The 13,653-nt window shown below is 60.6% G+C and overlaps 2 protein-coding genes across 4 annotated transcripts in view; both read left to right on the forward strand.

Moving 5' to 3' along the window:
* The window catches only part of TMEM185A (transmembrane protein 185A), a 32,638-nt gene extending 29,944 nt beyond the window's left edge, over positions 1–2,694 (forward strand). The window contains exon 7 of the mRNA XM_074359887.1: positions 1,060–2,694. Coding sequence (XP_074215988.1) covers positions 1,060–1,304 — 245 coding nt within the window. The 3' untranslated portion in view covers positions 1,305–2,694. The remainder of the gene's footprint in view (positions 1–1,059) is intronic.
* A 137-nt stretch (positions 2,695–2,831) lies between these two features.
* LOC105067091 (heat shock transcription factor, X-linked-like) lies at positions 2,832–8,512 on the forward strand. 3 transcript variants are annotated; one of them, XM_074359889.1, is made up of 3 exons: positions 2,832–5,067; positions 6,024–6,314; positions 7,162–8,512. In XM_074359889.1, the coding sequence occupies exons 1-3, from the start codon at positions 4,945–4,947 to the stop codon at positions 7,474–7,476; spliced, it is 729 nt and encodes a 242-aa protein (XP_074215990.1). In that variant the 5' UTR covers positions 2,832–4,944; the 3' UTR covers positions 7,477–8,512. The 3 variants fall into 3 exon arrangements, with proteins under 3 accessions (XP_074215990.1, XP_074215991.1, XP_045370877.2); XM_074359890.1 differs by lacking the exon at positions 7,162–8,512 and adding an exon at positions 6,882–7,149; XM_045514921.2 differs by lacking the exon at positions 7,162–8,512 and having other exon boundaries at positions 6,024–7,149.
* Positions 8,513–13,653: the final 5,141 nt, after the last annotated feature.

Below are 13,653 nucleotides of genomic sequence, written 5' to 3' on the forward strand. Positions count from 1 at the left end.
GTGTGTGTGTGTGTGTGTGTGTGTGTGTATGTGTGTATAGGTGGCCCCACTCTACGAAAAGAGAGCCTAAGGGCCCCAGTTGAGGAGTCTGCATGGACAAGTGAGGGCTGAGGAGGGTCTGGAATCTTCCAGGGGAAGGGCATTGTGTCAGCCTTGATGTTGCTGTGCTGCACCATGGCTGCCCCAGCCGTGCGCTCTGCAACTTGAGGCAGGATAGATGGTGGCAGGCAGCCTTGCTGAGCTCCGTCCCCTCTGCTGCACCATGGCAATCAAGATACCTTCTTCCCAGGGCCCCCTGAGGATTAGAGGAAACTACACCCCACCGACCAAACCCCGGGAGTCCTCCTGGGGTCTATTTCCTCCTCGCTCTCCCCGGTGTCATTCCAGACGTCACCGAGTCTGTCAGTGGCGCCTGGCTCGCTCGCTCTTCCTCACCGCCTGCATGCTGTGACAGCCAGTTTTGAAGTGCTCTGATGAGGGTCCCTTCCTCACTAGACTTTTAGCTCCTTTGCACGTAGCCCCAGATCACACCCTTCAAGAAACTAATGCAACAGGGGGGTGCCCCAGGAGAGCCACCACTGAGCTGATGGCTTAGTGCTGCACAGACAGGAAGAGTGGGCCTTAGAGAAGTAGCTTTGAGGTGGCCTCCTGAGCTCAGGCCGCCTCCTGGCTTGGACCAACACCTGCCTGCTATCTTCCTGGATTCCAGAGGGTGAGAGAAAATCCTTTTCTTGGATGCCATTCTTTGTTATACATGAGTTTCTCCTGGGAGGAAGATTGGAGGATGTCAGCACGGTCTAGGCGCCACCGGTATTTGAGACTCCCCAGAACGGTAGTTCCTAAACTGGAGGACCCATCAGAATCCCCAGGAGGGCCTGTACAAGTGATTGCCCACCCCACCCATGGTTTCTGATTCAGGTGGTCTGGGCCAGGCTCCATTCCTAAGACATCAGGATAAAGCATTGCATTCTATAAGTAAAACTCCTCATTCAGGAAAGAACAATAGCCCAAAATTCAGTGGATGCTATTGTTTGAGAAAGTACATTTCTTCTTTTTCAGGGTGGTTTGGTATTCGTAAGGATTTCTGTCAGTTTCTGCTTGAAATCTTCCCATTTTTGAGAGAATACGGAAACATTTCCTATGACCTCCATCATGAAGATAACGAGGAAACTGAAGAGACGCCAGTTCCAGAACCTCCTAAGATTGCACCTATGTTTCGAAAGAAGACCAGAGTGGTTATCACCCAGAGCCCTGGGAAGTATGTCCTCCCACCTCCCAAATTAAATATTGAGATGCCAGATTAGATACCACTTCCTGGGACAGACGGAAGTGGACCTGGACCTGCGCTGTCTTCTACCTGCCTCTGCCTCTCTGTTCACCCCACCCAGAACTGGAGCTGGAGCTGGGTCTCCGGGTACTTCCATCTCATGCCTTGTTTGCACTCAATGCCTACCAGTGACTCAGCGCGGCGGGATGCACAGGGCGCAGGTGACTGGAACAAGCAGGGCGGTGTGGGGAGGGTGTCCGGGATGCAGATGTGGTGGAGGGAGTGTGTGTGCTGGGGAGAAAGCGATTTCCCTGGGCAGGTACCTGAGGAGATGGCTTGGGAGAAGGAAGGTCTACATGGCTAGTTTGCAAAGTGTGACAATTCCCATCAAAAGTGTTATTCCAAAATGTATTTTTAAGCCAGGCCGGCCTCGCCACGTGGCTCAGATGCTGCTGTTGTGGCGCAGTCGGTGGGAACGGTAAACCCGCCTCCCACAGCGCGTGCGTGCCCGCGCCCCCCTTCCCGCCGTGTTCCTGCCATGGAAGTAGTCTCTCACTGGGCATGCCGACAGCAGTTTTTAATGATCCCATTGGTGAGCCCTTTCTAATGGAGTGACTCCGTGCCTGTATAGTATTTATACAAATATTTTAGCATTGTAATATACCGTGGTAAATCCTAGTTCTGTACAGTATATTCTGTTAAAGTATTTTTTTACAAGCTTGTACTGGAGACATACACGTTCTGTTGCAGAAGTAGAAGCCAGTGACACCCCTGTTCCGCCCATTGGGGTACCACCCCTTAATGGGACATTGCCATCTCCCCTTCAGCTTCTCCACATACGTAGTAGCAGTGACTGCTGGAACCGCCACAATAAGCAAGAAATGGTTTGTGCTTTTCTAACATTCTGCGAATATTCGCTGCAGAAAACTAAAGCACGGCTGGAAGCTGGCATGCTGCAGAAAGTGGCCGAGACTGGGAGCAGCTAGCCGAGGGTGTACAGTGGGATCTGGGGCTTATGTCTGCCCCTAGCAAGGATGCTTCCACGCTTTTAACTAGAGGTACCATCGCTCCAAGAGCTGGTGGTACAGCCATGAGCCAGAGGGGAAGAAGGCAGAGCCTGGAGGATCAGGGCTTTCTGCCGGGGAACAAGTAGGCCGTTTTGTAAAAGAGGGTAAAGGGGGCACTGACACTGTCATCCAAGAGTGGAGTGGAGGGTGGAAGTGGGCGGCCGCTACCTTGTCTACACTGGGCTCCACGGCCCTGCACCGCGTGCACGGCCCCACCCGAGGCCCGCCGTGGCACGCCTGTTCTGGCTGGAGGGGACATTGGGAATGGTGTAGCCTTTCCTGCTTGGTGTGTAACAAGTGTACTCAACCCACTCTTTTCGCTCCCTTTAGCTGCTCAATAAACTGCTTCCTCATTTTCTACGTGCACTCTGCAGGTCTTGTTTTAGATTCGGTCCAGGACACTGGAATTTGTCTCAGCCAGCACAAAAAGGAACTCTGGCTGCCACCAGAAACGGGCATGGGGGTGGGTGAGCATCTCCCAGGAGCCTTCTGGTGCAGCCTGGCATGAGGCATGACGGGGAAAGAGGAGGAGCCAGGGCGATTCTGTGGGCTGGGGGCGCCCTATGCAATCCTTACAGCTTAGGAGACGCCCAACAGTGATGTTGGGTTCCCAGACAGTCTGAAACCAGTCTCAGCTGCTCAGGGGTCCTGGGGCATTGCCTGGTCATGTCGGCGCTGACTACTGCTCATGTCTACGTAAAAGTAAGTGATTTCTTTTGGGGGGAGGGAGGGTGAAGTAATTAGGTTAATCACCCAATCAGTCGATCAATTAATTAACAGAGGTACCGCAACTGAACCCAGGAGGTCGGGCATGATAAACACCCACTCTACCACTGAGCTAGATCTTCTCCCTCAGGGTTCGGTGTCTGTCTAGCTCGCCCTAGTTGCCTCCAGACACACTTAACTCGGGGGGCATTTCAGCCCATGGTTTGCAGCAGTCGACAAGGAGGCCCACCTACTGCTGGTGATGATTTCCTGCAGGGGCCCGAGGGCCACCGAGGGAAAGCCCCTTAGATTTCAGACTCGCCGTGAGACGCAACGCCTGTCTCCATAAGCGCAGTAGCTATGAGTTAAGTGTCGGGTACCTTGCCACCTGCCCTACATCCCTCTGGGTCCTCAGGACCGCCTCATGCAGGTACTCCTACATTATCTGCGTGAGGAGGTGGAGCTCAGGGACCAGCGCCGCCATCTCCTGGCCGAGCCCTCACCCTCACCCAGTGGATTGGGCACCTGGGCCCTGGGCTGGCCATACTGCAAGTTTGGAGACATTTCTGCTTCAAGGAAATGTCTGGAAGATCCTTGAGCCCCAAGCCCAGAATGGAGTGGCGGGTGTGGGTGCAGGTGGCTGCGCACATGGGGACAGCGTCCCGGAGGCCGCCTCTTCCCGATTCCCCAGCACCAGGCCCCAGAGCGGGACGGCAGCGCTCACAGCCTGGGCACAAACAGGGACGGGGGTCGCCGCGGACGTCGGTCAGGGGACAGTGAGCCACACTGCGTGTGAGGCCGAGGACGACCAGCCGGGCCCGGCGCGCCTGGGGAGACACGGCACGCAGAGCGGGTGGGCCTGGGGGTGGACACGTGTGGGCCGACGAGTGGCGGCGGCCTGTCCTCCCCAGTCCCCGGGAGCTAAGCCATCTCCTGAGCAGTGACTTCTGCGGACCGACCCAGGGCGTGCAGGAGGGTCTCCCAGGAGGACTGGCTGCCCTGGCCCGTGACGGTGCTGAAAGGACACTGTGGCTGCGCCCTTGACCGAGGAGCCCCGTCCCAGACTTTGCCTGGCACATGAAAGCATCGGTGTCGCTCAGGCCCTCGAGGCCAGTGCACTCGGAGGGGGAGCTCTGACCTCCTCGGTCACACGTCCGCCCAGGCACGTCTGCCAGGGCCGAGACTCCGGGACAAGGAGGCCGTGCCCGATTTGCACCCGGCGCTTGGCCTGTCACTCCCCACCCGTGAACGTGGCATCCGGCCTGCTGTCATGACCGTGGGCGGAGCAACATGCTGACACGCTTAGGGGTCACGTGTGGGGCTTGCCCTTTATTAGGTCACTTGCCGGCGGTGCTGTGATGTCACCCCCCAGCAGCCGGACCCCCTTTGTGATGTGCCCAGCGGCACTGAGAGGGCAGGGCGCTGCTGGCCGGGCTGCAGCCTGACGTTTACAGGAAGCGAGGCCGCGCCACCTCTCCACATGGCTACAGACGAGGAGGACCGGGCACCCGGCTTCGGGATGGTGCCGCTTCCTCCAGAAACAGGGGCTCCGGCCACCAGCTCAGAGGACGGCCCTCCCCCGGCCGGCCCCGACGTCGTCCCGACCCAGCCCGTGCCAGCCGGGCACCCCGACTTCGGGCTGCTGCTGGAAGGAACCGCTTGCCCGGCTTCGAGGGAAGAGCCTTCGATCAAGAGGCCGCGCACCTCCAGTCATGGCCCGCCTGGGGAAGAGGGCCACCTCGGCTGCCTCCCCTTCCTCAAGAAGCTCTGGAAAACCGTCCACAGCAGTCAGTTTCCTCAGTCTGGTGGGACGAAGGGGGGAGTTGCGTCGGCATCAACGAGAAGCTGTTTCAACAGGAGATTCTGGAGCGGGAAGGCCCAGGGAAGGTGTTCCAGACAGACTGCATGAAGAGTTCCGTCCGCCAGCTTGACCGCTGTGGGTTCGGCGGAATGCGTCAGGACAGGCACACGGCCGTCTGCCTGAGCAACGTCTTCTCGGAGGAGAGACCCGGCTACGTCCTCAGCAAAGTAAGGGGCGGGCTGGGAGGCAACCCTCTCGAGGGGCTGAGCCCCTGGGCTCTGCGGGGATGGGGTCGGGGGGATGTCCCTCCAGGGCAGCCCCGGGCTGCGCCAGGTGAGTGGGGGGGGGGTTCGTTACCAGGAGACGATCCTTGGAGGAGGTCCTGAGAGTTCCCATCACAAGGAAGTCACCTCTTTTCCTTTCCTTTTAACGTTCCCTGCGTCTGTCTGAGGTGAGGGATGGGAACTAGACTTCACCACACACGGAAGTCAAGTCGCCGTCCCGAACACCCGAAGCCTACAGGGCTGCCCCGCACGTGCATGTCAGTCACACTGGGAAAGGATGACACTGTGGAATCGCTGTTCCTTCATACCCTCCTGCTCGGGGACGCGTGGCCCTGGTGGGGTTTGTGTGCACCTGTGACTCCCTCGGCTCCAGGCCAGCACTTCAGTGGGGGGACAGGTCCTTGCCCTGGAAGCAGAAGTGTCCCCGGTCTTGTCATGGGGAGTGCTGGCCCCAGAGCACTTTTCCAAGCCTGTGGAAAGTCAGGTGGCACGAGCCGCGTGCTTCCCCAGGTCAGCGGGCCCCTGGCGGCCAAGAGGCAGTGACTCCCAGCCGGGGGCCGAGTCTGTCGCCACCTGACAGACACTTCCTTATAAAGCCACCAAACCTTCTTGGCTCCCGTCTGCAGACCCCAAGTCCCCTTTCCTCGGCCTTGTACATGTCCTAATTAATTGGCCATTTTAGTCCTTTTCCAAGGGCGAAAGCGACGGTGAGTGGCCAGTCTGGAGGATGGAAAAGCTGGTGCAGAGCGTCCTGTTGGGACTGGGACCTGCCTTCTCCACAGGGGCCTGGGGATGGCGGGGGGAGGGCGCACAGGGGCCGAGCCAGGCGGTCTCTACTGGTTGTGATCAACTCCCGGGTGACGCAGAGCTTGTATTTCTCTCTAAACTGTGAACCTCAGTTACAGTTCTACTGCAGTCCCTTGTTTAAGAGAGACTGCCCGCATCTCCCCCTGAGGATGAAGAGGAGAGTGGGCGTGAAACCTGCATCCCGGCAGATGGACGGCAGGCCGGCAGCCCCGGGCTTTCCACCCGACCCCACCACGGCCGAGCCGCAGGACGACCTGCCACCCGGTCCTGAGGACAACCAGGAGACCCTGAGCACCCGAGAGCTCGACAGTGCCACCGGCCCAGCCGCGAGGGACTCGCCCCCTCCGGCCCCTGAGGGAACGGCAGCCCATCCAACCAAGAAGGTATCCCGAAGCCGCACTAGACCCGACGGCCACCGGGCAGCCCGAGGGCGCACAGGCTCCCGTTACGCTCGTGCCTGTCCTGGCAGAGGTGGCCCTGCCAGCCGAGCTCCCCTGGGACTGCTTCACCTGGCCCCCCACCCAGAAGACTTCTTACAGGCCGGTGCTGGGCCTGGCCGCCGGGCACCCCCAGTTCCTCTGCGTGCCCCCCGCGCACCTTCCGGTGGCTGCCGTGCTGCCTCTGTGCGCCCCCTGGACGCCCGTCCTGACTCCCGGCCCTGCCGCCGCCCTGACCGTGACCCCTCATCCCCCGAGCCCCTTTTCCACTGCCGCCCTGGCTGCCGCTGTTTCCCGGAGTCCCTGCCGCCTCCGGGCGGGCCCCCAGACAACCAGGACGGTAGCGACTAGACAAACAGAGGCGGACGCCTGCTCAGAACACGTGCAGGGCAGTAAAGAGAATCAGAACATGAGCGATTCTGTCCTGAGCAAAAGTGCTCATCGCCTCTGTCCTGGGTCTGTCTGAGCCCAGGAGTTGCCCTCACATGCCTTTGCTTGTCGGTATCATCGCAGGTAACACCCAGCCGCGACCCAGCGTGGGCACCTGGGAGACACGCGGTGAAGCCCCTCAGACGTTCTGCCTCCGCTCATTAAAACAGACCCTTAAAGGGCTCGACAGGTACAACGACCTGGCCAGGGCAGCCCCACAATCACAGGGACAGTTCTCCCAGTCCTCCAGACACGTCTTCCCGTCGTGCCGCCACCTGGCTCTAGCAGGCTGTCCACTCGACAGGTGAGAAAAGGCCAGGTCTCCCCTTGTCAGAGGCCTAAAACGTGCCCTCTCTGTCCTCAGACACGCAGGTGTGGAGGTGGCGGCCCTGAAGGTGCTGGCTGGGGTCTGGACAGCAACACTGAGATTTGGCTCTTCCTGCAGGTCCTGGATCTGGTGACATTCTCTTGTTTCTCTTTTCCTTTCCTTTTTGAGCTAAACACTTCCAAGGTGTCATGTTTCAACACCCTCTGGTCCCTGGGGTGTCCAGCTTATAGTGCGTGTTCCTGTGGACGGGCCTCTTTAAAAGGAGTGTTTGTCCTAACGAGCATAGGAAATGGCCCTCGGCGGGCTTGCGGCAGAGATAAGAGTGCCGAGATCCGGGGAGGAGACGGCTAAACGCCAATCCAGCAGAACCAAAAGGCTCGGCTCCCCCTTATGTTCAGCGTGACAGCAGGTAGAGGAGGCCCCGAGAAGGGGACCCCGCAGGGGAGGACAGGAGCACGGGGGACCCCAGTCCTGCCGCTCTGCGGTGACTCCCGTCCCAGCCTGCTCGTGTGCAAACCCACCTCCCAGATGGACTCACGTCCCTTTTCTAGGGGGCCTTGATTTGGCAGCGCCTTAACTTTGAAGTAGCACGTTTCTTCCCTCTGCGTCTCGGACTTCCGGTGCCTCCTTTCGTGAATCACACGGAGATGCTGCTGTTTAAAAACCGCTTTCCCATAAACCTCAACCCAGGTGGAACGTGCTCACGCGTCAATCTAGAGAGAAGGGGCAGATGTGTGCAACGTAGTATCAAGTTGTCTGCTTCTCAAAAAGGGCGCGGTCTTACTTGCACAGTCTAGGCCGCCTGACGGCCGCAAGGAACCGGTTCCGTGCTCCACTCCTACCACTTAGCCCTTTCCGGGTTTGGAGCCCGGTATCTGAGGACTGACCTCGCGTCCTCCTGGGCTGGGGCAGAGGCAGCGTCCCAAGCCCAGCCAGGAGGGAAGTGAGTGTGAAAGGCCGCCCTCTGGGGCTGGCCCGGGACAGCACAACAGCGTCTCGAGGACCCCTCGTGCTGGGGCCACCCGAGGAGAGGCCAGGTGGGTCCAGAGCCCTCCCTGGATGTTCCTTCTGCTTCCAGGGCGTCCCAGGTGACAGTGTTTAGGAGAGTGACAATGGATTCAAGCAGAAAAGGTGGCACACACAGGGCTGCCTCCCAAGTGCCCCAGACGATGTAAGTGTGACATTGGTTCCCTAGAGGGGCAGAACCACGGGAGTTTGGCGGTGGATGGCAGACTGACTTCCCACAAGCTTTGCCCAAGCCTCCTTCAGCCCAGGGGCCAGCTCGGGTCCTCAGTGGGCCCCCCATCTCCCTAGGTTCCCGTTCTCTGACCCTTTGAAGCATGATGCCCTGAGCAGGCTGGGACGGGAGTCACCCTGAGAAGGTGCCCATGACCAGACGGGCGGGGTGGAGGGAGGGAGGAGGGGTGGGACCGTTCACCCGCCGAAAGACCAGGCCCGGGAAAGAGGCACTGTCATCGCCTGTCCTGTCTTGTCTGCCGTGGGGACGTGCACCCCTCCCTGCCTGGGGGCCCTGTAGGGCTCGGGGATGGCTGTCTTCACCGTCACTGGCATCGTCGCCACGAGAGACAGGGACACACGATGCCATAGAGACCAGCCAGGTACTCTGGGTCATGACCCCCAGGATGGGTACGGGCTGACAGTAGTTATATGACAGAGGAGAAAGCAGCGAGTCAGGAGAGAGCTTTCTTAGAGAAGCACCCAGAGCAGGAATCCTGTTCCCCACGAAAGCCTTACGGACCCCCGCATGAGTCCCCAAGAAGACTGGTTCTCACTCAGGGCGACCCCTCACACCAGGGCGATGCCCCTCCTGGGGACACGTGGCAAAGTCTGGAGATATTTCTGTGTCCCAACTGGGGAGTGGGGGCCTACTGACACGGGTGGGCAGAAACCAGGGACCAGGCTTAACAGCCTGCAGTGCCCAGGACAGCCCCCCAGCCCCTCCATCCAACCAAGGACAAAGCCTGCAGAGCCGCTGTGCAAGGGCCCCACGCCCTCAGCTCTCCGCCTGCTTCCTCAGCCTCGTCCACTAGGTACCTTTCCCGAGGCCTTAACTTTCAAGGCAGGACGGGGAGGAAAGAGTTCCTCACCCCTCCCCCAACATGAAGTAGGATGGAAATGTTGGGATCAAGTGAGGACGGTTCTGGTGACAACGTGGTAAGTTCAGGTAACCGTGGTGACGGAATCCACGTCCCTGTTGGGAACTTTATTTCAGGCAGGTATCTGGGCTCTTAAATGCAGGATGGCAGTATCAAGACGTTTGCAAGGCCCATCAGGAGTCACGAAACACAAAACTGCAGGCGGCAAGGAGACATTCGTTTCTTTGTTCTTTGCTGAATTTCTTAAACTCTTGAAACCCTCAATTCTTAGATTCTCAGCAGAACTTAAAGAGCGAGTTTGCGGTAAGACGGTGTCGGGCGTTTGGGCCGGTCCGGGCTGAGCCCCTGCTGACTGAGCTGGCGGGGCCTCGGGGAGCGAGCGCTCTGGGGGAGGAAGTCCTGTGGGCCCAGGGCGACCCTTCCTGACAGCCGGCCCTGACAGGAGTCAAGCTCTGCAAGGTGAGGCGGGCTGGCGGCCACGGCCCTAGTGTTGTCCCCACCCCGACACAGCAAGCTGGACCACTGGCTGGGCGACAAGGTCCAGAGATGGGCGGGCCGGACAGAACCTCAGACCCGGGCAGGGAGGGGGCCCCACATCACCAGGGACAGATCTCCCAGAGGTCGGGGCCAAGGTGTCCCCTGGGGCCTGTGCAAAGCCTTAAGGGATGAGCCCCTGTCGTTCCCCCACCCAGCAGGCCTGGGGACGTCCCATGGGCGCTCAGGCAGCACCCATGTCTCCAGCAGGTCCGGCATCCGTGCTGGCACTCGGGTGCAGGGAGGGGAGCTGGGGGCGGCGGGGCCACCGCAAGGGTTGGGCTAGGACTGGGGGAGGCTCGGCCCTGGCCTCCCAAGGAGCCCCTGCGGACGGCGCCGGCCCCCACTAGCCACCTCCCGGGTCTCTCCCTCCTGGCGGGGAGACTCAGACAAAGGGGACTCAGAACTGGGCCCCTCCCAATGTCCTTGCACCCCGAGACCAGCCCACGCCCCTCTGCACAGGAAGGGCCAGGAACGTAGTCTCTCCAGGCCTCTGGGGGAGACAGCACCCAGGAGACCCGCCCCGCGTCTTCCCAGTGCCTGCGAGAGTCACAGGGCGCTGAGCGCTCGCCGCCGCCGCCGCCGCCGCCTCCGCCGCCGCCACGCGGTATGGTTCCCGCTGATGGAGGCGTAGACGTGTGTCAAGCCCTGACCTCCGCCTCCTTCCTCCTGACGACCTGCCCCAGGTCCCCAAGTCTGCCTTCCTGCCATGTGAGCGTAAGGGGCACAAGGGAGGCGAAGTGCTTACTGCTTACTTCTGTTCAGCACTGCGGTAGAAGGCAGGACAGAGGCCCGGAGACACAGCGGGATGAAGGCATATGGAGGCAGGGGCTCAGGGCGCACTCAGGAAATGAACATGGGAGTCGAACCCACCCCGGGCCCCTGGAGCAAGCATTTGCCCTCCTCCCATGCTTCAACCTAGGTCCCCCACGTCTCCAAAACCCTGATCGTGGCCTCCAAAGCGTAGGAGCTACAGGCGTGATCTGCGCGAAGCCAAGTCCCATTTTACTACCACGTACTGGAAATGGAGCTCCTCGGAGGCCAAAAGACATGCAGTTTGGCGGCGGGGGCGGGGGGGAGGTCAATGTCAGTCCACGGCCTGGGGCATTCAGCGTGTCTGCTGGGAGAGCCTGCCCTAGCAGAGCGACGGGGTGTGGGGACTGGAGAAGCAAAGGTGGGCCTGAGGGGTCTTAATGCCTCCTCCCCGGGGCCAAGCCCCTCAGCACAGTCCATTCCCCTGCGCTGGTCCAGGGCCCCTGAGCGTCACCCATGCTGGGTCTAGAACAAGCTATGTCATGTCTAAGAACTTCTGGCACGCGAGGGGTCCCATCCCCAATAACAGAGTGCCGGTGAGAAGAGGAAACCCACCTGAGTCAGTGGACCGGGAGGTACACACTGGTTCAGAAGCCCCACAGTGTGGGGAAGGCACATCGTACACGCACAGTGACAACAGCTGCATCTACTGTCCACGTCCTTGGCCCAGACATTGTAGAGACAGGTCGCATCGTGTATAAACTCGCACCGGTGCTTTCAACGGGTACGACTACTATGCCCATTTGACGGGCAGAAATCGAGGCACAGACGGTTTCCATGACTGGCTCAGCTTAGCGGCCGCAGGACACACATTCAGTCTGAGCTTTGTGTGGGTCGAAAGCCCTGTGCCCCACTGGTCTGAGCCGACTCGCCAACACTCACGGGGGCCCCGGCTGTCCTGCACGCTGTCCTACCACCTGGTGCCTCATGCCACGTAGCTGAGAACACAGGGAAGCCAGGCATCGGTGCTCAGGAGAGCCTGACACCGGATTCTGCCCACGTGGCCTGTCCCAGCCCCGCGGGATCACCATCCATCCTGAAATGGAGACGGGGCCCCAGGAGGCGGGTCTGGGTCTAGGAGAGAGGGTGTGAGGATGGAGAAGGCTCCTGGATGTGGGGGTAAAGGCTCGGCCCTCTGAAGTCTGCTCTTCTGTTCGGGCTGGGGCCCTGCTCCCACTTCCTCCTGCCCACTCTGCTCGGCTTCTCTCCCAGCTGACTGGGGGGCCCACGTTCTCCTGCAGGCTCACTGCCCTGGGCAGATGGGGTGTCAGGCAGGCGGCAGGCCTGTAGTTCAAAGCATGGTGCCCTTGGGTCCGGTGGGCTCTCAGGGCTCCCGCAAGGGGGCGGGGATCCGCGCCTCAGGGCCCTGGGCAGGCACCTGTGTCTGGGGACGGCCCAGGTTTCCACATGCGGCACACGTGGCATGTTTGGTCCATGTGTGTGGTGTGTGGATGTACGTGTACATAAGCACATACACTCTAGGCATGTGATACAGATACACGCACAGTAGGTGCAGATGAGAATTGTGGTTCTTACTATGGATGAGAATTGACAAGTGAAAGTCACGGCTCTGGAACAGATACTATTATCTAGTCATCAACGCAAGGGATCCGCAGCTCCCCTGCCACTGCTCAGCCTCTTCAGGAAAAGGTAAGTCTTTCGAACAGACCGTCCCCGAGGTCAGGCTGGTTGTCAGCGAGTCGCCGAGGGAAGGTGTGTTGCTCTCTGCCCCTTCACGGTCACCAGGAGGCAGGTCCCCTCCAGCATCTTTGCTGGGACTGCAGCCTTTGTGTGCGAGGGTGGGTGAGGGCCCTCCAGGGTAAGGACAGAGGGGTCCAACCACCCGACAACACAGGGACCCTAAGAATGCAAATCGGCCCCGTGCGGGAATCCTGGGGGCCCCCGGACGGGGCTGTCAGGCTGAGCAGTCCCCGGCCCCCACTTCCTCAGTGAACTCGGGGAGTCAGAGGCTGGGTGTGAGAGACACACTCTCAGGAGGGCAGAGGGCGAATCCCAAGTCGTGTCAGGAGTCAAGGTGAGGACACAGGAGACTGAGGCCCGCAGGGAATCCACCTCCGGCCCCCCCGACAGCCCTCGGAAACCCCTGGGCTCAGGGTCCAGATGTGACGGGCACTGATGCCCCACCCTTGGGAGGTGAGAGAGGTGAGGGCCTGGGTGAGGGAGGCCGGCTTCAGGTCTGCGCAGGGAAGGAGCCCAGCGTTGCCAGGAGTCCAGGTAAAACCTTGTGCGGGGAGTCGGTTTGCAGGCATCCAGGTTGGTTCTGCTGTCAGACCTGGGAGACCCCTGGTAGGGCTGCGGGGATCAGCGACCATCCCCCCTCCGCCTCCGGTTCCATCATGGGTGTCCTTGCTGTGGAGGGTCTGAGTCCAAGGGGACCAAGCTCAGGTGGGCACAGGGAGAGGCCCAGGCCCAGCCGGGAGCCCAGGTGAGGAGCAGAGAGAGGGCTGAGGGAACCCATGGAATCCATCTCAGCCCCTGGCGTCCACAGTCCTGGGAAGCCCTGGGCCTGGTGGCCTGATGTGAGTCCAGAGGCTCCCCTGGGGGTCTCAGGGCAGTGAGGGCCTTGGTGTGAGGGTGTGGGCTCGGGTCAACAAGGGGGCGTCCCAGGACCTGCCGGGGCTCAAGCTGAGGACGCTGAGGGAGGACAGAAGGTGCCTCACAGCATCCCACCCCTGCTGTCAGCCCTGGGAGGGCCTGGGTGGGATGAGCACTCGTGGGGTCCTGACTTCCTGACATCCGGGTCTCCGAGGGACTGGGGTCCTGGGATGAGGGGTGGGGCTTCGGGGGTTCCAAGGGGAGGCTACATGCCAACTGAGTCAAAGTGAGGACCCCGAGGGAGAACGGATGGATCCTGCACCCCGGGACAGTGTTGGACCTTGGAGGCCTTGGGGCAGGGTGACCACCGGTGGCATTTCCTGACATCCGGGTCTCGGAGGTTCTGGGGTCCTGGTATGATGGGCGGGGCCTCGGGTGGGCTGAGAGGGGAATCCCAGGTCCCGCCAGCAGTCAAGGTGAGGACCCTAAGGGAGGAGTGAGGGGACCT

Source organism: Camelus bactrianus, chromosome X (assembly GCF_048773025.1).
Source record: "Camelus bactrianus isolate YW-2024 breed Bactrian camel chromosome X, ASM4877302v1, whole genome shotgun sequence".
NCBI classification, from domain to species: Eukaryota; Metazoa; Chordata; class Mammalia; order Artiodactyla; family Camelidae; genus Camelus; species Camelus bactrianus.